The sequence below is a fragment of the Zalophus californianus genome, chromosome 8 (genome assembly GCF_009762305.2).
Source record: "Zalophus californianus isolate mZalCal1 chromosome 8, mZalCal1.pri.v2, whole genome shotgun sequence".
NCBI lineage: Eukaryota > Metazoa > Chordata > Mammalia > Carnivora > Otariidae > Zalophus > Zalophus californianus.
In genome coordinates this window covers 89341066-89364602 of record NC_045602.1, presented here as the reverse complement: position 1 = coordinate 89364602, position 23537 = coordinate 89341066, and the positions used below count along the sequence as shown (strand labels likewise).

Here is a 23537-nt window from a genome sequence, read left to right as displayed (position 1 = left end):
GTCCCCGGCGCCGACTTTCAGCCATTTTGGAGAAGGGCAGGTGAAGCCTTGCGGGGCGTTACGGTCCGGTACGGGCCAGGCGATTGATCGTTGGTGGTGGCGAAGGGTCTGGGCTCTGTCGCCGCAGGTGGGAGGGCTTCCTCTACCTGGGTGCTCGGCGCCATGAGCAAACGCACACGGTCCTGCCCCAGATCAGTGGCTCGAACGTGGGAGGACGCCGGCTAGAAAGCACCCAACGAACCAGAGCCGCGGAGGAAAGCTGGCTTCTTCCTCTCCCGCCCCAGACTGTGTGATTTTTCCCTAATGCTGAAAACCCAATGTGAATGAACCCTTCGGAAACGATTCTGTAATGGTTTATGAGAACAAAAAGCAAAAGGTAACAAATCACCATTCTCATGATTTATAACTATTTTCCCACAAGATTTTACTTAAAAAAATATGCTCTCAGGTGCTTTTTTTTTTAACACAAGCATATAGATAATTTAATTTTTTAAGTTTTGGGCTGAACATATGAAAACTGAACTCATTAAACAATTTACTTTTTTTAAAACTTGTATTTGATTTTAGATTTTTGTAAAGCAATTACTAGCAGGGGTGGAGGTACGCCTGGCTGGCTCAGTGGGTGGAGCAGGAGACTCTTGATCTGGGGTTGTAGGTTCCAGCCCTAGGTTGGGTGTAGAGATTACTTAAGAATCTTAAAAAAAAAAAAAAAAAAAAAGTGGGGAAAAAAAATCTGTTTCAAAGATAAATTTACACTTGTGAACCCAAGTTAAGAACTAATTGAACTTTAGTTTTACAGCTTGGCATTCTTTCTTACAAAGGATCTACAACCAAGAGATTTGCTTACTTATCACAAAGTGAACTTTCGTTCAACATTTCTGTCAGTTGAAAACTATTGGCAACTGATAATTTAAGATCAGTTAGAAATGCCTTTAGAAATTCACTAGCTCCTTCTGTTAGCTTTGTAATGATAGATCTAAATTGCGAAAGAATTTCATTGACTGTGTTACAAAAAATATCACAACCAGCATTCATATTTGTGTGGATATCTCCAAATACTCTTTTAGAATTGAAATGGTGAATTCTGTTTTTTTTTTTAAGATTTTATTTATTCCTTTGAGACACAGAGACAGAGAGAGAGAGAGAGAGAGAGAGCATGAGCAGGGAGAGAGGCAGAGGGAGAAGCAAGCTCCCTGCTGAGCCAGGAGCCCAATGTGGGGCTCGATGTGGGGCTTGATCCCAGGACCCTGGGATCATGACCTGAGCCGAAGGCAGTCGCTTAACCATCTGAGCCACCCAGGCGCCCCGAAATGGTGAATTCTTTAGCACATACTGGAGATTAGGAATCCAGAAACTGAAGTTTAAAGAAAAAATTGACCCTATCACTCACAAAATCCTCTTTAATAGGAAAAAAAAAAACAAGGAAGGGAGGGCTGTTGAGAAGAGAGAAATGTGAGGATTATTGAGTCTGGCTGGCATTAGGCCTTGCCCATACAGTCCTCGACTGTTGGTCCTATAGGGGCCAAGGGCCAGGCAGCTCCAAGGTTGGCCACTTTGTCTTGAAGATTATTTTGAGCTAAAGGCAATCAAGACCCTATGGACTTCCTCCCTATGGAAGAAACGTTTTGCCCCTCCCTTGACTACATAGAAGAATCTAAATTGGGGTCTTTCCCAGAATAATGGTTATTACCAGAAAAAAATTTTATCTGAGTGACCCACCTATATGTCAAAGCAAGCATCTAATTACCAAACATCTCTTCTTATTGCCCTGTGACTTGCATTCTTTCCCTTCTACCCCTACCTGATTCTCCTTAGTTCAGGTTAATATACGTATGTATATTTATATTAATTTATATATTTATATATAACTTTATAATATGTATACCTTATTTTGCCTATTTTTGGAATTTCCATGTCAGTGTGGATTCCCTGTATGTAGGAAACTAAATTCGATTTTCTCCTGTTAATCTGTCTCATATCAATTTGATTCTTAGTACAGCAGAAGGACCTCTAAGGGGACAGGAAATTCTTGCTCCCTAATATTCCACATTGACTTTCTGTATGGTCTTTAAATACTATCCTGCACTGGTGATGCCCACATTTGTATTTCTAGTCCACACCCCTTCCTTGAACTCCAGGCTCCTCTACCTAATGGTCTACTCAGCCACTCTGATATCCTATAGGCACCTAAAGTTATTATGTTCAAAACTGAGCTCCCAACTCTTCTCCCACCCCCAGCTCCATGTGTAACCTTCCTCACCTCAGGAATGGCAAACTTACACTTAAATTTCCTTAGGTCAAAACCCTGGGATCATCCTTGAATCCTCCCTTTTTTATGTCTGTATTAGCACTCCTTTCAAAATCTATCCAGGATGCAATCACTACTCACCAACTTCTCCATCCACACCCTGGCCCAAGCTGCCATCCTCTCTCACATGGATTATTTTAATAGCATAAGTGGTCTCCTGCCTCCACCTTTGCCAACTTTTGTCTACTAAACTCAGTTGTCAGAAAGTTCTTTTTAAAGATGTAGGTCCAGTGCTGTCACTTGTTTGCTCAAAATACCTGTATGGTTTCCCATCTCACTGAAAATAAAACAGAAAGCTTGTGAAAGGGCCTACAGTGTCCTACCTGACATGGCCTCCAGCTCTCACTCTGATCTCAGCCACCAGGGTTTCCCTCCCTTACTCTGCTCCAGTGTCACTGCCTCCTTGCTGAAGCAGTGGCTCCAAGGAGAGGGTGGGTGGCATGTGTGTGAGTCATCCATCCCCCTCATTGGGGCCTTTGCACCTGCATTCCTACTGCCTGAAATTCTCTGCCCATCCTATGGCCCCATCTCCACATGGCTTACTCCCTCCCCACTGCAGGTCTGTTCCTTCTCTGAACACTAACAAAACCCTCAGGTCCTCTCATCATCACTCTGTTTACCTGCCTTGGCTTATTCTCCTTAGCACTTTTCACTAATATATTTATCATCAGTACCCCACAGTGGAACATAGACTTGTGAACATAGTTTGTTCACTACTTTATCTTCAGTGTCTAGAACAATGCTCAGTATATAGTAAGCACTTCCTAAATATTTGCTGAAGGAGTAATGAATCACCACAACCCCTCAGAAGTGTGTACTGTTGTCCCCATTGTACAGGTAAAGAAATGAATCTCAGGCCCAGGATCTGAAATTAAAAAGGTTTATGATGAAGGTTGTTTGGATACTGGCGATTTTTGGAATACAATCCTGTAGCACAGTCCACTATAGATCTGTGTATTTAACAAAACTTAGCTAAATTATCCCTGACTGTAGAGCTGAAAAGGAAATGTCACTCCACTTAAGGATTTAAAGGCTTTGTAGGCCATTCCCATGCTTATTCTTCAGATTACACATCTGTTGATCTTTATTTGCAAAAGAGGAACATAGTTTCTAGGGTTAGCTAGAATGAATCCAGTAATACTGCCTTTTTAAAAATACTGCTTTTTAAATACCGCTGATTTTCCCGCAGCTGCAGGGGTTTCCCTAGGGAAGGATGCGCCCCTGCACCCCTCCTCAGCTTTTTAAAAATACTTTTTAAAAGGTAGCCAAATAAAACAAATTGTTTTTATAGCAGTAATTTCCACCTTTGATTCTATATGGTTACGAAAATTTCCATAATCAAGTAGGTAGGATTATGGCTGTGTGAATTTGTGTTAATCTGGGTATTTTCCCCCTTTGTAGACTTCGTGATTAGAGCTATTTCCCAAATGTTTTTAAATGACTCCTTTAAAATCAAAGGTGATTCTGTAGGGCTGAAAGCTTAAATACAAAGTCTGTCGCTTTAGAAGCTGAGTAAACTTGGGTAAATTATCTCTTCAGTTGTTGGGGCGCCTGTCTGGCTCATTTGGTAGAACCTGCAATTCTTGATCTCAGGGTCCTGAGTTCAAGCCCCATGTTGGTCATGGAGCCTACTTAAAAAAAGAAGAGGAAGAAGTTATTTAGCTTGCTTTCTAATCAGTACCAAGAGTCTTAAAAGCCTCCTTAGGGTTAGTCATGAGAATTAAATTAAATATATGTCACAGTCCCTATCACACAGGAGATACCCAATAAAAGTGGTTTCCCTTTTCTATCGAACAAAACTCCACACTGCAAAACTAAAATGCTGCGTCATAACATTAAGCACACCGTTTCTGAGCATTCCTTCTCAACCTCAGGGTAGAACCCCGTTGAACCTAAACGAAAATGAATGAATCGAATGGGAAAAAGTTGCGAGATATGCATATAGTGCGAGCTGCGCTTCAAAAAAAGCCTCTGCGCAGCCTACAGGCTGGACCCCAGGCCGGCTGATCCTCCCGCAGCTGCAGAGGTTTCCCTAGGAAAGGATGCGCCGGTGCACCCTTCCTCGGCTTTCACCCCTCTTACAGTGCGGCTGCGCAGCGGAGGCAACTGTCCCTTGGCCGTCGCCGTAGGCCGCGAGGCCCCGGAGCGCTTTTCTATTGGCTGGGCATGTTTGGCGCCAAAGAGCGAAGCAGAGGCGGAGGCGAGTATTCGCCCCTGTGCGACTGGAAGCCATAGGATACCCAGAGCGGTGTGCGTGAACCCGGCGACCGTTTGGCTTGAGAGCCGGCGGTTAACGAGACATCGGGACCGGGGCGTGTACAATATGTTCTGCGAAAAGGCCATGGAGCTGGTTCGCGAGCTGCATCGCGCGCCAGAAGGGCAGCTGCCAGCCTTCAACGTGAGGCGGGGACGGGGTAAACAGGGCTGGCCTTGCTGAAGGGGCGGGGTTTGGGAGCGCAGGGGACGGGTGGGAGGAGGGTCGGCGACCCCGCGGGTCTAACCTGCGTCTCATCGGAGCGTGGGTTTTCTCACGGTGTCAGCTCCAAAGTCGGGAACAAAAATTTCGGGAACACGGAAAAACAAAATACAGCAGGAAAAAGAGCGTTCATGTTTATATCACGCAGCAATTTGGTGAATTTCCTGAGTATATTTCCTTCAGTGTTTAACATGTATAGCTTTACTGCTGGTTCCTTTTTTGACCAAGCATTTATTGGTTGCCTGATAACAATCTAGCATTTGTTGAACGCTCAGGCAGAAGCTAGGCTGTAGAGCCAGGCTGGGATTCGGACTCCGTTGTGTGACCTTGGGGCAGTTACTCAGGCTTTCTGTGCTGTCCCTTTCTTCTCTAAAAATGGGAAAGAGCGTAACTCAACTCTTCCTGTAGTGAGGGCTCTAGGACTGGCATATATATGTCAGCTTCCCTGGACAATACCTGACACACAAGTAGCAGCGAAGTTAGTGTTTGCTATTAATTTTCTTTCTACCACTGCTGTTACTGAAGTGGGAGCGCGAGGTTCTTGTCTCACGGAGACAAGAATGAATCTCGCGGACAAAGGAGAGTGAGTAAAGCGATAGAGGTAATTAAGTGAGGATACAGAAGAAGTTCTCAGGAATGAGAGGGGTCGGGACAGGGTTACTATTGAGGGCTTTTAGGGTTGGTCTTTTATAGAATGCTAACCAGGGAACTTAAATCTTTTTGACTTCTCTGTTGATAGCACCATTGAGTAAAGACTAGTGAGAACATCTTCAATGGCTTATTTCCTTTTTAGGGTCCCATGATTCTTTGTTGGTCATAAGTAGCTGTTATAACAAGACCCCAGCTCTCACACCTAGGACAGGATGGTCTGGTTTGTTCCCTTATCTCTGGTTTCCTTACACCTCTGCATTTTTGGGATTTTTGTGAGCCCGATCCCGTGGCCCCCTACCTATCTCTTCCTACCTATCCCTGCCTGTCCCTTACTCACTACTACTTATTACCCTTATTCTTATTTTTCTCTTACTACCCCAAAAGGGTGCTAAGCACGTAGCTTACGTTATCTGTTGTTCTCATAAGAACACTTTGAGATTTAAACCATTTCTTCCAGCCATGTATACAGAGGCTTGGGGAGATTAAGTGTCTTGGCCGTAGCCAGTAAGAGGTGAAACTAGGATTTAAACCCTGGCAGTCTGGCTTCAGACCTGCACTCTAAATTCTACACTTGACTACTTTCCCTAGCATAGGGCAGCCACTGTGTGGATGCCAGGGCATGTTCTGCTGGGAGAAGGGCACAAAAAGGAATATTAGAGTGCAGTGTGAGGACACCAGAGAGGTGTACACAGGAGCATAAGGAGAAATGCTGGTATGAAAAGGGATAGAGGAGGGGGCATTTGGGCCACGCCTGGAAGGATGAGGTCCCCACTCTGAGAAGGAAGATAGGCATTGCAGCTGAAGGATACAGCCATGCAGAGACCCATGGTCACATAGGAAAGGGGGACTGATGTGTGTGCAGAGACTACAAAGGTGGGTTCTAGGCCTAGGAGAGTTGGGTATTTACATATAAGGCATTTGGAAGCTGGTAAAGGATTTTAGATAGGGGAATGATAGGGCAGTTTTTTTTATGTTTTGAGGGTAATGATGGCAGAACTACGCAGAACAGATTGGAGATAAGAAAGAACAGTGGCAGGGAGATGGTTATGGGTGGTTATGATCACTCTGACAGGCCTACTGTGAGAGCTGTGTATGGTCCAAACTGTCTGGTCGCTGGGTCCAGAAATCAGTGTCTGGGTTTCAGAGATGAGGCAAACAGGACTTGTAACTGTTAGAACAGGGGTGGAGATGGGGTGGGCAATCAATGAGGGAGGAATTAGAGGATCTTGGGGGGATTCTCTCTCAGGTACAACATCAGAGATCAGGAGGAAGAGTGTTTGGGGAAAGGTGAGTTTTGTTTTGAACATTAAAGAGCGCCTGGTCGAACAGTTAGGTCCTTTTGCAGATGAGACTGAGCCAAAAGAAATTACAGATCAAGTTCAGGGACTTGTCTGAATTTAAAGCATATTGGAGCAGAGCCTCACCTTGAACACAGGTTTCCTAGATTCCTGTCTGTTGTTCTTTCAGGACAGTTACTTCATTTAAAAAGTTAGGAGACAATGGTGGGAAGTTCAGCAGAGATGCTGGAATGCTAAGGTGTGTAGGCTCTAAAATATGACTACACTGCATTCAGACAACCAGGCACTTTGGAGGTTATCTAACATATGAGGAGACAAGCCCAAAGAGACTCAGACTTGTTCAACAAGAGCTGGTCATGCCAGCCTTGCAACTGGATCTTTGGACCTTTAGTCCATCCAGCTCTCTGTTTCACTCAAATTTTAAGTTATCACTTCTGGAGGGGGTCAGGGGTGGAACTTAGAAGTTATAAAATCACCCCTTTTTCTAGGTCTTAGTTTGGCAGGGCACTTTTTGCTGCATGTGCACCTTCCACTGACAAACCTACCACCTATAGCCAGGTGACTCAGCAGCCTGGAAGACTCAGCCTGAGGAGGTTGGCCACTCTTTAACACAGCCAAGCAGGGACAGGCCAATCCATCTGATTGATCTGAGGGCTGATAAGCCCATGACCCACAGGACCTTTCAAGAATCATTCCTCCTAGGAAAATGATAGTCCCTGGGTCTAGAGCAGGGACTCTGCCTTGTTCATTCCAGGATCTCTCAAGGTTAGGTGCTATATTCAGCAAATTGAAATAATTGTCCAAGTTCTACATGTAGAACTGGTAATAGTTTAAGTGAGTTTTTAGGAAAATTATCTTGGGCTCCCAGCCTGAGGTGGGAACACAAAACTGCAATTTTTACTATAGATAAATCTAAATCTGAAAACGTGTATTTTATTTTAAGATTTTATTCATTTATTTGAGAGAGAACACGAACAGAGGGTAGGGGCAGAGGGAGAGAGAGAAGCAGACTCCCCACTGAACAGGGAGCCCAACACGGGGCTCGATCCCAGGACCCTGGGATCATGACCTGAGCCACAGGCAGACACTTAACTGGCTGAGCCACCCAGGGGCCCCAGCATGTGTGTATTTTTTTTTTTTTTAAGATTTTATTTATTTACTTGAGAGAGTAAGAGAGAGAAAACACAACCAGAGAGGAGGGTCAGAGGGCAAGGGAGAAGTAGACTCCCCGCTGAGTGGGGAGCCCAATGTGGGACTCAATCCTGGGACCCCGGGATCATGGCCTGAGCTGAAGGCAGATGCTTAACCGACTGAGCCACCCAGGCACCCCACATCTATGTATTTTTATAAATTATTTCACACATTGTGTCTTTTGTATACCTGCAGATCTATTAATCATACAAGAGTTTCAGCTATTCCTTAAAATATTATTTGCTGGTAAAAGGAATATTTAACTGAATTCTAATAAGTCAGACTTTTCTATGATCTCTTTTTAACTACTTGATGAAAGGGAAGATAGAAGTCACGCTTACATTTTTTACTGGGTGGGCAGGGGGGGTGTCTGGATTCAGTATGCCGGGAGTTGCCTACTTTTTCTGTAAAGGGCCAGTAGGGATCATACAGTATGTACTCCTTTGTATCTGATTTCTTTTGCTTAGTACAGTATATTTGAGAATATCCTTCATCAGTATGTTGATTGCACAAATTGTCAGTAATTCATTCCTTTTTATTGCCTTTTTTCTCTTTTTTTTATTGTGGTAAAATTTATATAACATAAAATCTGCCATTTTAGCCAATTGTAAGTGTACACTTTAGTACCACCAATTACATTCACATGGTTGTGCAACCATCACTCCTCTATCCAAAACTTTTTCATCAACTGAAACAGAAGCTCTGTAACCATTAAGCAATAGCTCCCCATCCCTCTCTTTCCCCAGCCCCTGGTAACCTCTAATCTACTTTCTGTCTTTAGGAATTAGTCTATTTTAGATATTTCAGGTAAGTGGAATCTCACACTATTTATCCTTTTGTTTCTGGCTTATTTCACTTAGGATAATGTTTCCAAAGTTCATCCATGCTGATGCATGCAGTACTACATTCCTTTTTATGCCCAAATAATATTCCATTGAGTGGATATACCATATTTGGTTTATTAGTTAATCCATATTTGGGTGTTGATGCATATTTGGATATGGATGAATACTGATGGATATTTGGGTGTTTTCACTTTGGGGCTGCCATAAATAATGCTGCTCTGAACATTTATGTACAAAGTTTTTGAATGAACGTATGTTTTCAAGTCTCTTGAGTATATACCTAAGAGTGGAATTGCTGGATAATATGGTAATTCTATGTTAAACTTTTCGAGGAACCATCAGATAGGGCTGCACCATTTTATATTCCTACCTACAATGTATGAGAGTTCCACTTCTCCTCATCCTCACGAACACTTGTTATAGCCATTACCAAAGGTATTGCTTTTTGGTAAGATATATAAATCAAAGATAGAGTAGATCAAACATTGCTACAGACTTGGTGAAGGAATTAATGGATGTGTCCATATCATATGTTCTAGGAGGATGGACTCAGGCAAGTTCTGGAGGAGATGAAAGCTTTATATGAACAAAACCAGTCTGATGTGTAAGTTTTGATGAGATTGATATTTTTTAAAGATTTTTTATTTATTTATTTGAGAGAGAGAGCACGAGCAGATGGGGAAGAGCAGAGGGAGAGGGAGAAGCAGGCTAGGGAGTAGGGAGCCTGACATGGGGCTTAATTCCAGGACCTCAAGGTCATGACCCGAGCCAAAGGCAGACGCCCAACCAACTGGGACACCCAGGCACCCCTGATGAGACTGATATTTTAAATTTTTTTTTTTTTTTTTTTTTTTTTTTTTAATTCATGAGAGTCAGAGAGAGAGAGGCAGAGGCAGAGGGAGAAGTAGGCTCCCTGCCTAGCAGGGAGCCCGATGCAGGACTGGATCCCAGGACCCTGGGATTATGACCTGAGCTGAAGGCAGACTCTTAACCGTCTGAGCCACCCAGGCACCCCCTTTTTTTTAAATTTTTTATTTATTTTTTTATTCATGAGAGTCAGAGAGAGAGAGAGAGGCAGAGGCAGAGGGAGAAGCAGGCTCCCCGCCTTGCAGGGAGCCCGATGCGGGACTCGATTCCAGGACCCTGGGATCGAGACTGATATTTTAAAACAGCTTAAGAAATACGATACTGAAGTCAGATAATATTCCATCAGTTTTTAGATATGATTTTTTTTTTTTAATTCTTTGTGAGCCTGATCACGCTATAGCTATACAGGACTGAGGGGATTTGTGTTGATCACCCTAAATCTATGGGATTCAAATAGTGCATGGTACATAGCAGATGCTCAATAAATATTTATTTGAATGATATGACTTGCAAGGTATTAGAGTGAATCTAAGAGATGAGACAGGAGCAAATAAAAATCCTAACAAAGTGAAACCTATAATTTCTACTGCTCATTTGCACTAATAGCTGCCTAGTGCATTAAAGGGGTAACAGGCAATTCGTAAACTTAGCAGTAGCAGCAGTGACTTCCAGCAGCTTGAGTGGAGTTCACGGAGAACCAGTGTGACAGAAGGCTACAGCCTGGTGCGTGAGAGGGCTCTAGTGTTAGAGAACATTTAGAGCTGAGCATGGTGGTGGCACAGTGGAGAATTTGGGCTGTGTGACAAACTTCATAGGTTCTTGTGATTTGGTGAAGAGTAAGACACAAGGAGGACCAACTCTGGGATCAGAGGTGAGGTATCCAGACCTCAGCCTAGAGAGACGTCCGTCTGTTACCTGATGTTTCACTTTTGGCCTTGTTTGGTACGGTGTTTTTATCAGTTACTTGGGCATAGAAATCAGTAACGTGCTGGTAAGATCTGTGGAGAACATGAACAATGGGAACGTTTTCCAACTGCGGTGTTTAAGGAAAGATACAGAAAAATCTTCATAGATGGAATGAGGAACGGAACCATAGCAGGTTTACAGTAAGCGTAAGGCAGATATAAAGTCCTGAACTCAAATTCCCAAGCAGTTTGTTCATTCATTAATTCATACAACAAATATGTATTAAATGATTATGTGCTGATAAGTAGCTCTGGTATTTCAGCTGTAAACAACACAGGAAAGATATCTGCCCCCATAACCCTCACAGTCTAATGCAGAAGACAGATAATAAATATAGATACACCAAACTGGGATACATGCCATGAAGGAAAACAACAGAATTCTGGGAGACAGAATAGTTAATTATAGATAGACTTAGAAAGAGTCAGGGAAGTTCTCTCCAAGAAAGAAACCTTTCAGCTGAGATCTAAAGGAGAAGCCGGTTTCAGTGAGGCAGTGATTGTGGGCAGAGAGCATCCTAGGTCGAGGGGGCAGCATATGCAAAGGCCCTGAGTTGTGAAGGCGGGTGGGGTGCTCAGGCCAGTGATAGTTAAAGAAGGCCAGTATGGCTGAAGCTTAGCAAGAAGGCAAAGGTTGACACCAGGTGAGACTTTTAAGCTTGTGGGGCTGATGGTGGCATGGTTGTGTTTTAAAAGATCACCCTTGCTGCTGCATGGACAGTAGACCAGGGGACCAAGAGGAGAGGGAGGCATGCTGGCCATCCAGGTGACAGCAGAGGTGACCTGGACTAAATAGAAAGTGAACAGGTTAAAGACATATTTATTTAGGAGGTGGCCTAACAGGCCTTAGTCCAGTAAGGGAATGATTTTCCTGTATTTGCTATATTTGTACCATTTGCAAATTCGTGATCCAAAATTCTGTGCCCCACCCACCTAGTTTCTTTTTTGGTGGGGGGTAGGGGGCAGTAACTATTACCAGTTTCTGTTAAAATTTTTTGTCAGAGGAAGTCTATTCCTTTTTAATTACTCGTGTAAAAGTAAAATTTTTTAGGAAGTCCTTCTGTACTTAATGAAACACTCTGGAGTTAGCTTAGATATATTTTATTTGTACTGTTTCTTTATAATCCAGAGCACACTGTAAACAATGTGGAGAACGAGTCAGAGAGTGACAGAAGTGTACAGAGCAGATCTAGAAGACATGATAGGACCGGGACATAGATTTTTGCCTCTTTTTCAGGGCCCGGAGCAGGCACTGCAGGAAGGAATCCTTTTTGTATCCAGTTCCTTTTAAAACTCCAAAGTAGATTCTTACTCATCCTGTACATCTGTCTTTAATTTGTTTTTTCCCATCATTTTTATTATGGTAAAATAACAAATAACATAAAATTTGCCATCTCAACCCTTTTAAGTGTACAGTTCAGTAGTATTAAATATGTGCATAATGTTACACAGCTATCACCAACCATCCATCTTCATAATCTTTTATCATGGAATACTGAAACTCTGTGCCCATTAATTAATTATACATCTGGTTTTTAAATGTGATACTTGTCTAATATCTAAGGAGATGTACATTTTGTAGGGTAAAACCAACATTTTTCCCTCTCTGTGAACAACACTGCAGTATAAGACACGTACATAGGTGAAAATCAATAAATATTTGTGGGATAACTGAGGGACCATTTTGACTCCATTTTATTCCAAGGATTTGGAAAAACCATCAAAAGAGTAGTACCGTTTAAAATAAAAACATGATATAAGACCATAATCTTATGAACCATGATGTTAGGTTTATCTCTTATTCCAGCCTGATAAAAGAATTCCAAAAAGTGAGTAAATACAATATGTGTCTTTTGAAAATAATGGAGATTAATCAGTGTGCAAAAATGCATAGTACCAAATGGTTAAATGAAATGCTGATAGCATGATCTTAAGTAAATTAGTTTATTTTTGGCTTTCAGCTTTTGGCTTTTTTATCTTTTTAACACACCAGTAAAATCTCTGATGTGGAGCAGGTACTACTTGGTTAGATTAACCGCTAATTATAAATAGATAAAAACAAACAAGGAAGTCAGTTGTTAGTTGGCTTTGAAAGTTTATCTTATGCTGAAGTATGTATATTTGTTCTTTTCTTCTTTAAATGTTCTTACCAGGAATGAAGTGAAGTCGGGTGGTCGAAGTGACTTGATACCAACCATCAAGTTTCGCCACTGTTCTTTGTTAAGAAATCGACGCTGTGCTGTAGCGTACCTGTAAGCTTCTTAATTTTTGCTTGGGGTGGCAGGGAACAATGGAGGGCTTTCCATGTGGTTTTCTAATTAACCATTTAAAATGGGTAACAAATTCTTAGATTTATTTTTCCTGTATAAGCATTCTAAATACTTTTTTTCCATTAAATTTTTCTTTATCATGAAAAATTGCAGTGTTCATAAAACTGGGGAGAATAATATGAACCCCCATGGAGCTTTCATATAGGCTTAACAGTTTTTAACATTTTCCCATATTTGCTTCATCTTGTTTTTCTCGCCTGTGTTAAACTAGTCTAGAATCTGATGGCCTTTTACCACTGAATACTCTAAGAAATAAAGACCTTTTGGGCCTTTTCTCCCATGAGCATGGCACTATTCTCAAACCTAGAGAAACAAAGAACCCTTCACTGCACCCATTCAGTCCATACTTAGGTTTCCCTGTCATCCCCAAGGTGTCTTCTTATAGTCATGCAGTCTCGTACCTTCTTTCTGTCCTAGGTATGACCGATTGCTTCGGATCAGAGCACTGAGGTGGGAGTACGGCAGCGTCCTGCCCAATGCCTTACGATTTCACATGTCTGCTGAAGAAGTAAGCTAGTACTGTTGTTCACATTTCCGAATCTGGAAAATGCTGGTTCTGGCATTGTTCTGTAATAGTATTAATGGTATTTCTCTTTGTCTTTAATGTCTGTTTTTCAGCAGTTTTTGGCCTGTATTTATTTACTATATACTATGATGAGAATGGCAGGAGCAATTCTAAATGCTATGTGGAAACCTCTCTGATTAACAAAATAAAGGGTCCTACTTATTAGTGATCCATCAGTAGGGTTAAAGAACTGGCATTATTATTTAGGGATTTTCCAAAGAAAGAGTGTGTGTGTGTACTTTCCTAGTCAACATGAATATCTGTAACAAAACTCATTTGACCCATCACTAAGGCTCAGAGCTAGCCCAATATTTAAGGACATGGGACTAGACTCAAGTAAACTTGGGTTCAGATCTTCTTTCTGCTACTGTCTAATCTTTGGTAAGTGACTTGTTCTCTCTATGCCTAAATTCCCTCATTTACACAATGAGGATGGTAGTACTTACCTATTGAAGGCTTGCAGTGACTTCTGACACTCTATAGAGTTAGACCACACTTCACAGGCTAAGACTGCCCTTACTGCAGACACCAGCCTTAGGTTTGGGGGTTCCCAGGGCTTCCCTCCATTCTAATTGGCTACAAATTTGGGGGGTCCTGCCAGCTTCATAGGTTTGGAGCTTTGAATCTCTTGACACCAGTTGAACTTCTAGAGAGGAGAGGGGAGCTAGAGATGGAGCTCAGTCACATAGATAGTATTTTAAGCAATGGTGCCTGTGTGATGAAACCCCAGTAAAAATTCTGGACACCAAAACTTGTGTGAGCCTCTCTGGTTGATAGTACTTTGTGTGTATTGTTACATACCATTGTGCCAGGAGGGCAGTGTGTCATGATTCCATAGGGAGAGGACACTAGTAGCTTCATGTTTGCTTACTCTCAGGAAGCAAGAATGTCCTGTCCCCTTAAGGTCCTTTTATCCAGACTAAGAATCAAACTGACATGACACAGATTTTTTTTTTAATTTTATTTATTTATTCATTAGAGAGAGAGAGAGCCTGCACATGCACAAGCAGGAGGAGAGGCAGAGGGAGAGGGAGAGAATCTCAAGCAGACTTTGTGCTAAACACAGAGCCCAGCTCAGGGCTCGTTCTCACAACCCTGAGATCATAACCTGAGCCAAAGTCAAGAGTTGGGACACTTAACTGACTGAGCCACCCAGGTGTCTCAACATGAGACAGATAAACAGGAGAAAATCAAATTTCATACATACAGGGAATCCACACAGACAAGGAAATTCCAAAAGCAGGCAAAATGAGGTCTTTTTTGTTGTTGTTAAGTAAGCTCAATGCCCAATGTGGGGCTTGAACTAAAGACTCAGATCAAGAGGATCTAGAGTCATATGCTCTACCAGTGGAGGCAGCCAGAAGCCCCAAGGGTTAGGGGTTTAGGACTTCAAAGGGAAAGAATGTAATCCTCAGGAAGAATGATAAAGAGCAAATGTTTGGTAAACAGATGTTTGCTGGGCCCACAAAAAACAATGAGACAAAGAGAGGACTTTGATCAAACAGGCCTTGCTAGGTCCTTCCCTGTCTATCATACCTTGTTCACAGTATAATATAGTTGTTTATGGTGGGAGCTCTCTTCCTGGAGCAGATCCTCTAAATTTTAAGGCAGTTGTTAAGGAAGGTAAAGAGTTTTTCCTGAATCTGCTGGGTTTTAATTGCTTTTTAACTCAAAACAGTCTTCATGCCAAATTGGCCCATCTTGGGGTGACCTGCCCTTGGTCCCTATAGTACCTTCCCACATCTCACCCTGGGTCTCTTCCTTCGGCTGGTAGCGATTCTTATTCCTTTCACTATGGTAAAGTTGTGATTCCTGCACACACACACACTTTCTGATGAGGATTATGAAGACGTTTTTCTATGGACTCCTTTAGGAGCTGTATTGTTTTACCTTTCATGAGGAGATCTACAGTACTGGCATTGATTTCTGTGTATAATGTTGCATTTTGAATACGGATATTGAGATGATCTAGTACCATTTTAATTGAAAAGGTTCTCCTTTCCCCATTGCTCTATGTGTGGTGCTACTTCTGTCATAAATTGAGTGTCAATATATCTGAGGATTTGGGATAGGGGACTTTCTCTTCTGTTCTCTTAATCTGTCCTCATACCAATTCTACAGTGTTGTAATTATTGTAACTTTATTATTAAGTCTTGAGTGTGTATTACCATCTTGTTCTTTTTCAAGTGTCTCAACTATTTTTGGCCCTTTGCGTTTCCATGTAAATTTTAGACTCAATTTGTCAGGTTCTATTTTTTTTTAATTGAGATTTTGACTGAGATTGAATTGAATCTATAGGTGAGTTGATATGATTACAATACTGAATCATGTATGTGGTAATCCCTCCCTATATTTAGGTCTTCTTTAATATCAAAAATGAAAAAAAAAACGGATTTACTGAGATATAACTTATATACCATAAAGTTTGCCCTTTTAAAGTATACAATTCAGGTTTTTTTTGTTTTTGTTTTTGTTTTGGTATATTCAGAGTTGCGCATCTATTACCACCATCCTATTCCAGAACATTTTCACACCCCCAAAAGAAACTCTGTATCCATTATCAGTTACTCCATATTCTCTCCAGTCTTCCCAGCCCCTGGAGGTTACTAATCTTTCTCTGTATATAGATTTACGTATTATGGATTTTTCATTTAAGTGGAATCATGCAGTATGTGGGCTTTTGTGCCTTTCACTTAGGATGTTTTTAAGGTTCATCCATGTTCTAACATGTATCAGAACTTCATTCTGATGTATGGCTGAATAATATTCTATTGTATGGATATACATATCTTATCCACTCATCAGTTGATGGACACTTGGGTGTTTTTCTCGACAGGGTTTTATAGTTTTCAAAAAAACTGTCAATGCAGAGTTTGGAGAGATCATAATTCTGAAATGGTGTTTTTTTTCATGGTTCTGTATCTGGTCAAATGTTCCTTAGGTCTGTGATTAAGTGTGCTAGTATGTAACTTCTGTGAGCATAGAGATTTTTGTTCACTTTGTTAAATGATCCATCCTAAATCCCCAGACTGGTGCCTGGTTCATAGCAGGCAATTAGTAATACTTGTAGTTTAAATGAATGAATGGTCAGTAGTGATCTATGTGGGGAAATGGGCTATTTATGAAAGGATGAGTATACAATTTCTGCAAGTTTGTTTTCTTATAACTTTGTCAAATGACTGTCTTTATGTTTACAGATGGAGTGGTTCAATCATTATAAAAAGTCCCTTGCTACTTATATGAGGTCACTGGGAGGAGATGAAGGTTTGGACATCACACAGGATATGAAACCTCCAAAAAGCCTATATATAGAGGTAAATATACCTTTTAAGATGGATTTTTCTTGGCATGCCTGGCTGGCTCAGTCGGTAGAGCATGTGCCTCTTAATCTCGGGGCTGTGAGTTTGAGCCCTACGTTGGGTGTAGAGATTAGTTAAAGATAAAATCTTAAAAAAGAAAACTGAAATAAAATATAGATTTTTCTTCAATGCATAGATTATGCTTACTTCTGTCTAAGAAGAGGGGGGTATATGACTATGTATATATTAACTTACATTAAAAAAGAAAGGAGGGCGCCTGGGTGGCTCAGATGGTTAGGGTCTGCCTTCGGCTCAGGTCGTGATCCCGGGGTCCCAGGATGGAGCCCCGCATCAGGCTCCCTGCTCGGCGGGGAGTCTGCTTCTCCCTCTGCCCCTGCCTCTCCCCCTGCTCCTGCTCTCTCTCTCTGTATCTCTGTGTCTCAAATGAATAAATAAAATCTTAAAAAAAAAAAATTAAAAAGAAAAGAAAGGACACATGTATCCAAGCCAAAAATGTTACCTCTAGGGTGATGATGGGAATAGGATAGAGTAGCTAAAATTTTCTGAATTTGCATTTGTATTTTAACAGGGTTAACTTTGGAACCATATACATACTTTACATATTATTAAAAAAATTAAAGTGGAAAACCAACCCACAGATTTTGAAAGCAGAATGAAATATATGAACCTGTGTTTCAAGTTGGTAGATTAGTCACACAGGAATTATTTTAAATTACTTTAAAATACATAAATTGATTGTATATCCCTAGTGGATATATTCTAAGGATGAAAAGAATTACAAAGAAATCTTAACCTGTTTTTAGTAATCCTATTATGATTAATAATAATATCATTAGTGTTATTTGGAACAGTTTATATATTGATAAATCAAGCAAAAAAGTAGTGGCACCAGGAACCAAGATTTTCAAAATAAAAGTGATTCAAATATTAAAATGAAAAAGTTAAGTGAAAATCCTACATTCCCAAACTGGAGTTAGAAATATCAGCATGGGCTCATGTTGAATCATCTCTCTTCTTTAAAAAAAGCGTTTTTTAGCTCTGTCCATGGGACAGACGTAGAAACAACCACCAACCCAATGCCATAAGCAGCCAAATTCTGGAGTCTAAATCCCATTTCCCACTAAAGGAAACCAGACTTAACCAGAGGGGGAGATAAAAGGCTGATTCCAGGTCCTAAATAAAATGCACAAGCTGCGCTTGGAATACCTTGTTTTCCTAGAAAGCAGAGTGTTTTAAGGACTACAGTGGGGAGTGCTAAAAAAGTGGGAGCCAATTTGAAGGAGCTCTCACTGGCCAAAGAAGGAATAATCCAAGCATCAAAATGATTAACTGCAGTGAATTGCATCACATCGGTTATGTTAGAAGCATGAATGCATAATGATATCAAATAACAATAACAATTTAAAAAATAAAATCTTTTTGGTCCCCCTTGGAGAATATGAGGGATGCAACTCATTTTGAAAAGTGGTGAATAAAAGTATAGAATCAAGCATCTATCAGCCTTTACTGTATAAACTGTATTTCAGGGTAGCCAAATTGTTTACAAGGGAAATTTCTTCTTTATAGAATTCCAGCTAACAAATGCAGTAGAATAAGAGAACTAAATTAGTGACATTTTGTAGCCATAACACATAGAGGCAAATAGCTTCTAAAGCCAGTAGGTGAAAAGTTAATGGAGATGAAGATGATGTTTATGGATGGGTACAGGTAACACCTAGACCCACTGATCAGTCTTAACATCCAGAAAGGAACAACCAGATATTTTGTGCTTCACAGGGTCTTGTGAGAGGAAGTGTATAACACCATTTGCCAGAAAATCAAAACTGATCTGATCTAGCCTCTAGACGAAACTTCAGTTTGTAGGAAATTCAGGGACCGAGGAACATGCTAAGTGACCCCACAGGGATCCACAACAAAATCTAGTTTGTGGGAAACTACCAAAGTACCCACTTTCTTTATCAATAGATTGCCAAGGGGAAGGGGGAAAAGGGAGAGAACTGTATAGATTAAAAGACGTGGAGACATGTCAGAAATGTGTCATGTGTAGCTCTTGTTGGATTCTGATTAACATGGCAGCTTTAAAGAAAACATTCATGAAACAGATGGGGGAATGTGGATATTAACTGGGAATTTCATGACAGTAAAAAATTATTAAGATGATGTGATAACAGTATTGAGATTATGTTTTGTAAAAAGAATCTTACACCTGAAACTAATATAACACCAACTGAAATTAAATAAAAACTTAAGAAAAAAAGATATTGAATGAAACCAGAAGCTGATTCTTTGTGAACAAGAATAAAATTAATAAACCTCTAAAAAAATAAAAAGAATCTTATTTTGTAGAAATAGATACCTAAATATTTACAGATGAAATCGTATGTAGGATTTGCTTAAAAATAATCCAGAAGTAGATGAGAAAGCAAGATTGGCCACATGTTGATAATTGTTGAAGCCAGCTGATGGGAGTTTCATTATATTAGTCTTTTTTACTTCTGAATATTTGAGATTTTCCATAATATAAGTCTATTTAAAGAAGCAAAAAGGTCGTAGTGGTGGTGGGGATTTTTCTTAAATGATATTTCTTGAACTAAGTAAAATACCAGAGGAATCACAGGGCATGAAATTATCTAGGAAAAGTAGAAGACTGGAACTTGCTGGTGGGGTTGGCTTCACTCATAACCAATGCGAGACCTCGGGAGCACAAACTCCTGTCATGGGTTCTCATGGGAGAGGAAAACTGAGAGCTACAGTCTGTCGGTGATCTTCTTGGCAGTTACAGAGGTGGTTATCAAAAGGCTGCCTTACCCCTCTTACCTTCTGACCAAGAACCTCTCTTGATTCTTATGATGTGAGTCTGTATCTCTTCTTTCATGGTGTACTTCTACATATTCCTGGGAGACAATCTGAATATTGAAGAAGATTGGAAGAATCCCTTTAAAACAGAAATTGTGGAGATTTACCTATGTTCTGTTCTCAGATACTGATATTTCATGGAAGAATCTGTAAGAGGCAAGTTGGAGTCAATAAAACATTCTCTTTTCTTTGTAGATACTATTTTGATTTTCCAGGATTTGCAGAGGGAACACAATACATGATGTTGTGGGCGCCTGGGTGGCTCAGTTGGTTAAGCGACTGCCTTCGGCTCAGGTCATGATCCTGGAGTCCCAGGATCGAGTCCCGCATCGGGCTCCCTGCTCAGCAGGGAGTCTGCTTCTCCCTCTGACCCTCCCCCATCTCATGCTCTCTATCTCATTCTCTCTCTCAAATAAATAAATAAAATCTTTAAAAAATAAAAATAAAAAAAATAAAAAAAACAATACATGATGTTGTCTCCCCTCACCAGCTCCCTGGGTTTCTTTGCTGTCAGCACAGACATACACATACTTTGGAGATCCTGCCATTCTCCTTCCTCCCCAAACAGGACAGTTGGCTCCTCAGTAAGGAGTCCTAGGCCCAGGTACACAGAGAAGAAACAGACAGACAGAAAGCCTAGAATTTGTACTGTGTGGGTATTTTTATAACCCCTATTTATTTTATGGTCACTAAATATTTAAACCAATTTAAATAAAACAACAGTTTTTCTTTTCAGGTGCGGTGTCTAAAAGACTACGGAGAATTTGAAGTTGATGATGGTACTTCAGTCCTATTAAAAAAAAATAGCCAGGTATTTCTCACCTTGAGATACTTTAAATCTTATGAGAGTGTTGAATGATGGAAATGTTAGACTCAGTAGCAAAGTAAATGTTGCCTTGTGATGATCATTTGTATCATAAGCATTATGCTTAGTATAAGACACCCTGTTTTCTCTGTTTTCTAAAATAAAGACTTGCATATACCAAGAAAAGGTTAATTTACTAGGTTATTGCTTGTATTTAACACTAAGCATGTTCCTGGGAAATTATCACAATGGGCCTTATTCTAGGTAAGTGGGCTTATTCTAGTTAAGGGCCTATTGTTGAATTTAACTGCTTTTTTGAATTTATTAAAAAGGTGCTAAGCGCTCATTTTCAGTTTGTAGGTTACCTTTCAAATCCCTGTTCTTTGGCAAATAGTGATATGGATCAAAAATTTCTAAGTATTTAACATATAAACATAACAGTTTAACAGAGAAAGATTGAAATTGTGGAGCTGTAATTTAAGCTAAATTTTTTCTTTTTTCTTTTTTTTTAAGATTTTATTTATTTATATGAGAGAGAGAGAATGGTAGAGAGAGAGCATGAGAGGGAGGAAGGTCAGAGGGAGAAAGCAGACTCCCCGCTGAGCAGGGAGCCCGATGCGGGACTCGATCCTGGGACTCCAGGATCATGACCTGAGCCGAAGGCAGTCGCTTAACCAACTGAGCCACCCAGGTGCCCCAAGTTAAATTTTTTCTTACAAAGAACCTCAATGTATTTATTTTCTTAGAAGTCTTCAAGTTCACATTGGATGAATTCACATTAGCTAGATTTATTTTTATCCTGTCTCGATTGTTTGTAGTCACATTAGCATAGGAGGAAGAATGACCTAATAAAAACTCTCTTTCCCATTTTGTTTTCAGCCAGTTAGTATCTAATGACCTTGAGTCATTGATGTCTTTGTTTATGCCCTGTTTACTAGTACCCTTTAAATAGTTTCCTAACACAAACGTTGAACATTCTAAAGCACAGATTTTTCAAGGGACCCTAAAATCTTTGGTTGTTAGAGCAAAACTTTCCCTCCCAAGTATCCTCTTGGAAGTAGGATACTAATGAATAGAAAGCAGATGGTGAAGAAGTGCTCTCATAAACATCTGTATTTCTGGAGGACATAGCAGGAAGCTGTGGTTCACAAGAACAAAGCTATCCTCATAAAGGAAGATAGGAAAAAACGTCATCTCAAACACCGTCATCCTGTGTATCCTGTGTTTGAATTTCTTTCTCAAGCTCTTTGGCTGATCTCTCTACTAGAGTGCCCATGTGGGGCTGGGGCAGGTGGAAACCAGTTGAGCACCCCCCCCGTGCTCCAGTGCTAGACAGTTGTCACTCTCTCTGTACCATCAGAAGCCTTCCCCTTGAGATGCTTTTAACTTGTCTCTCAGTATTGCCCTACCCTCAATTGTAAAAGTAGAGGACAATTTTATATGCCTTTTACTTACTATATATTTATCTACTTCTAAAATGTCTAACCACATCTAAAACCAATTTTCTATAGAATCTGGTGTAGATCATCCACATAATATAAAACAATAGGGAAGCATTTTTTTTTTTACCATAGATTTCTTTATACTTGTCCATATGGCAAGCATGATTGTATTTGTCCAGAAATCAGAAACTCCTCCCCCTTTGCAGTAGGAATTGGAATAACTTAAACAACTCAACTTTTCCCCTTTTTTTACACTTTACATTCTTAAGGCATTTAAAAAATTCATTTAACAAGTTAGAGAGTACGGTGTCTTCCTGAACTGGTCGGGAGGGATTTATTTGGTCCTGGGCCCCTCAATAGGCCCGCGAGCTGGTGAGGAAGGCCCGTCAGGCGTGCGGGGCCGTGGAAGCACGGCCCGCTCCCCCAAACTAGTATGATAATCCCTCATGCTGTGGTTATTTTCTAAGATCATTTGCTCTGAACTTCCTAACATAAGAGTTTTTAGGTTTTGCCCAAGTATGTCTGTCTTTTCTTTGAGATTTCTTTGGTCCTCTGTGAGCCTGGGAAGTTTTCCTGCCTTGCTGCCTGCACCCCCCCCCACCCCAGACTTCAGTAAACGCTCCATTTTAAGACAGGGAGACTCCTTTCGGCCTCAGAACGAGAGTGGTTTCTTCTCAGGGGACACTCAGGGTGAGCCTTAGCTGGGTCCCAGGGTATTCACACGTGTGAACAGCACCCACACTGCAGATTACAGATACTTTTAATCCTTGAAAAATTCAGGAGGAAAGAGGCTACTGTTGTTATGATAAGAATAGATGTTTAGACTCAATACTAGAGAAGCTTAATCAAGAAGATGCTCCTTTCAGTGGTCTTCCCGACAAGCTATTGTCCCACTTGTGGTGCACTGCTGCAGAATCCCACCCCTGGGTTTTCTGTGCGTAAATCCCAAAGTGCAGACGCCAAGCAAAATTCCTGCTGGAATGCAGAAGTCTTCAGTTAAGTTTAACTGAAACAAATTATGAATTTATTTATAAAAATCAGAATTCAGTACAGTTTTAAGTGGCTTCAATTTCAGTTGACTAAAATAGCAAATGTACTTAAGTTTAGCTTTTAGCTACTTAGCTGCTTGAAAAGTATGTAATTGGTTGCTGCTTTTTAATGATGCAAAATGTAACTTTAAATTCTTTTCCAATTGTTTGTCTTCCTCTCCCCCTCATTTCCCCTCAGCACTTCTTGCCCAGGTGGAAGTGTGAGCAGCTGGTTAGACAGGGTGTTCTGGAGCACGTGCTGTCCTGACCTTGTGCTGAGGCCCCGCCAGGCGGCCCTGTGGTGCAAGGGGGGCCACACCGCGGAAGAGTGCTACACGTCCCTCTCCAGCCTCACCTCTTTGGTTTTAAAGGTCACATACGTTCTTTACAATAACCAGGAGTATCTGGCTAAGGAGTGGGTTTTTCTTTTGTACAGGATTCATCCTCCTCTTTGTAATAAACTGTAAGCTGTTAGCTATAATTACAACATGACTACAGTTACTACAATGGTTTTTTGACAATGTTTTTTTTTAATGAAAGTAAACTTTTGTTAACATTTGACTCCCCCCCCCCCCCCCCCCCCCCCCCCC

The 23537-nt window shown here is 40.8% G+C and overlaps 1 protein-coding gene across 4 annotated transcripts; it reads left to right on the top strand.

Moving 5' to 3' along the window:
* Nucleotides 1–41: 41 nt before the first annotated feature.
* GINS1 (GINS complex subunit 1) lies at nucleotides 42–23537 on the top strand. Of its 4 annotated transcripts, none has more exons than XM_027622651.2 (8): nucleotides 4879–4939; nucleotides 6682–6722; nucleotides 9309–9373; nucleotides 12755–12853; nucleotides 13349–13439; nucleotides 16694–16810; nucleotides 20409–20483; nucleotides 23147–23537. In XM_027622651.2, exons 3-8 carry the CDS (start codon nucleotides 9339–9341, stop codon nucleotides 23213–23215), a joined length of 486 nt encoding a protein of 161 aa, XP_027478452.1. In that variant the 5' UTR covers nucleotides 4879–4939; nucleotides 6682–6722; nucleotides 9309–9338; the 3' UTR covers nucleotides 23216–23537. The 4 variants fall into 4 exon arrangements, with proteins under 4 accessions (XP_027478451.1, XP_027478449.1, XP_027478452.1 ...); XM_027622652.2 differs by lacking the exon at nucleotides 4879–4939 and adding an exon at nucleotides 5612–5655 and having other exon boundaries at nucleotides 6656–6722; XM_027622650.2 differs by lacking the exons at nucleotides 4879–4939; nucleotides 6682–6722 and adding an exon at nucleotides 42–376.

What these genes read in the sequence shown, in the direction of transcription:
- GINS1 (XM_027622648.2), top strand. Translation starts at nt 4,632, where the DNA reads ATGTTCTGCGAAAAGGCCATGGAGCTGGTTCGCGAGCTGCATCGCGCG. An exon ending in TTCACATGTCTGCTGAAGAA is followed by an intron (nt 13,440 to 16,693) that starts GTAAGCTAGTAC and finishes TTATGTTTACAG; the next exon opens with ATGGAGTGGTTCAATCATTA. An exon ending in CAAAAAGCCTATATATAGAG is followed by an intron (nt 16,811 to 20,408) that starts GTAAATATACCT and finishes TTTTCTTTTCAG; the next exon opens with GTGCGGTGTCTAAAAGACTA.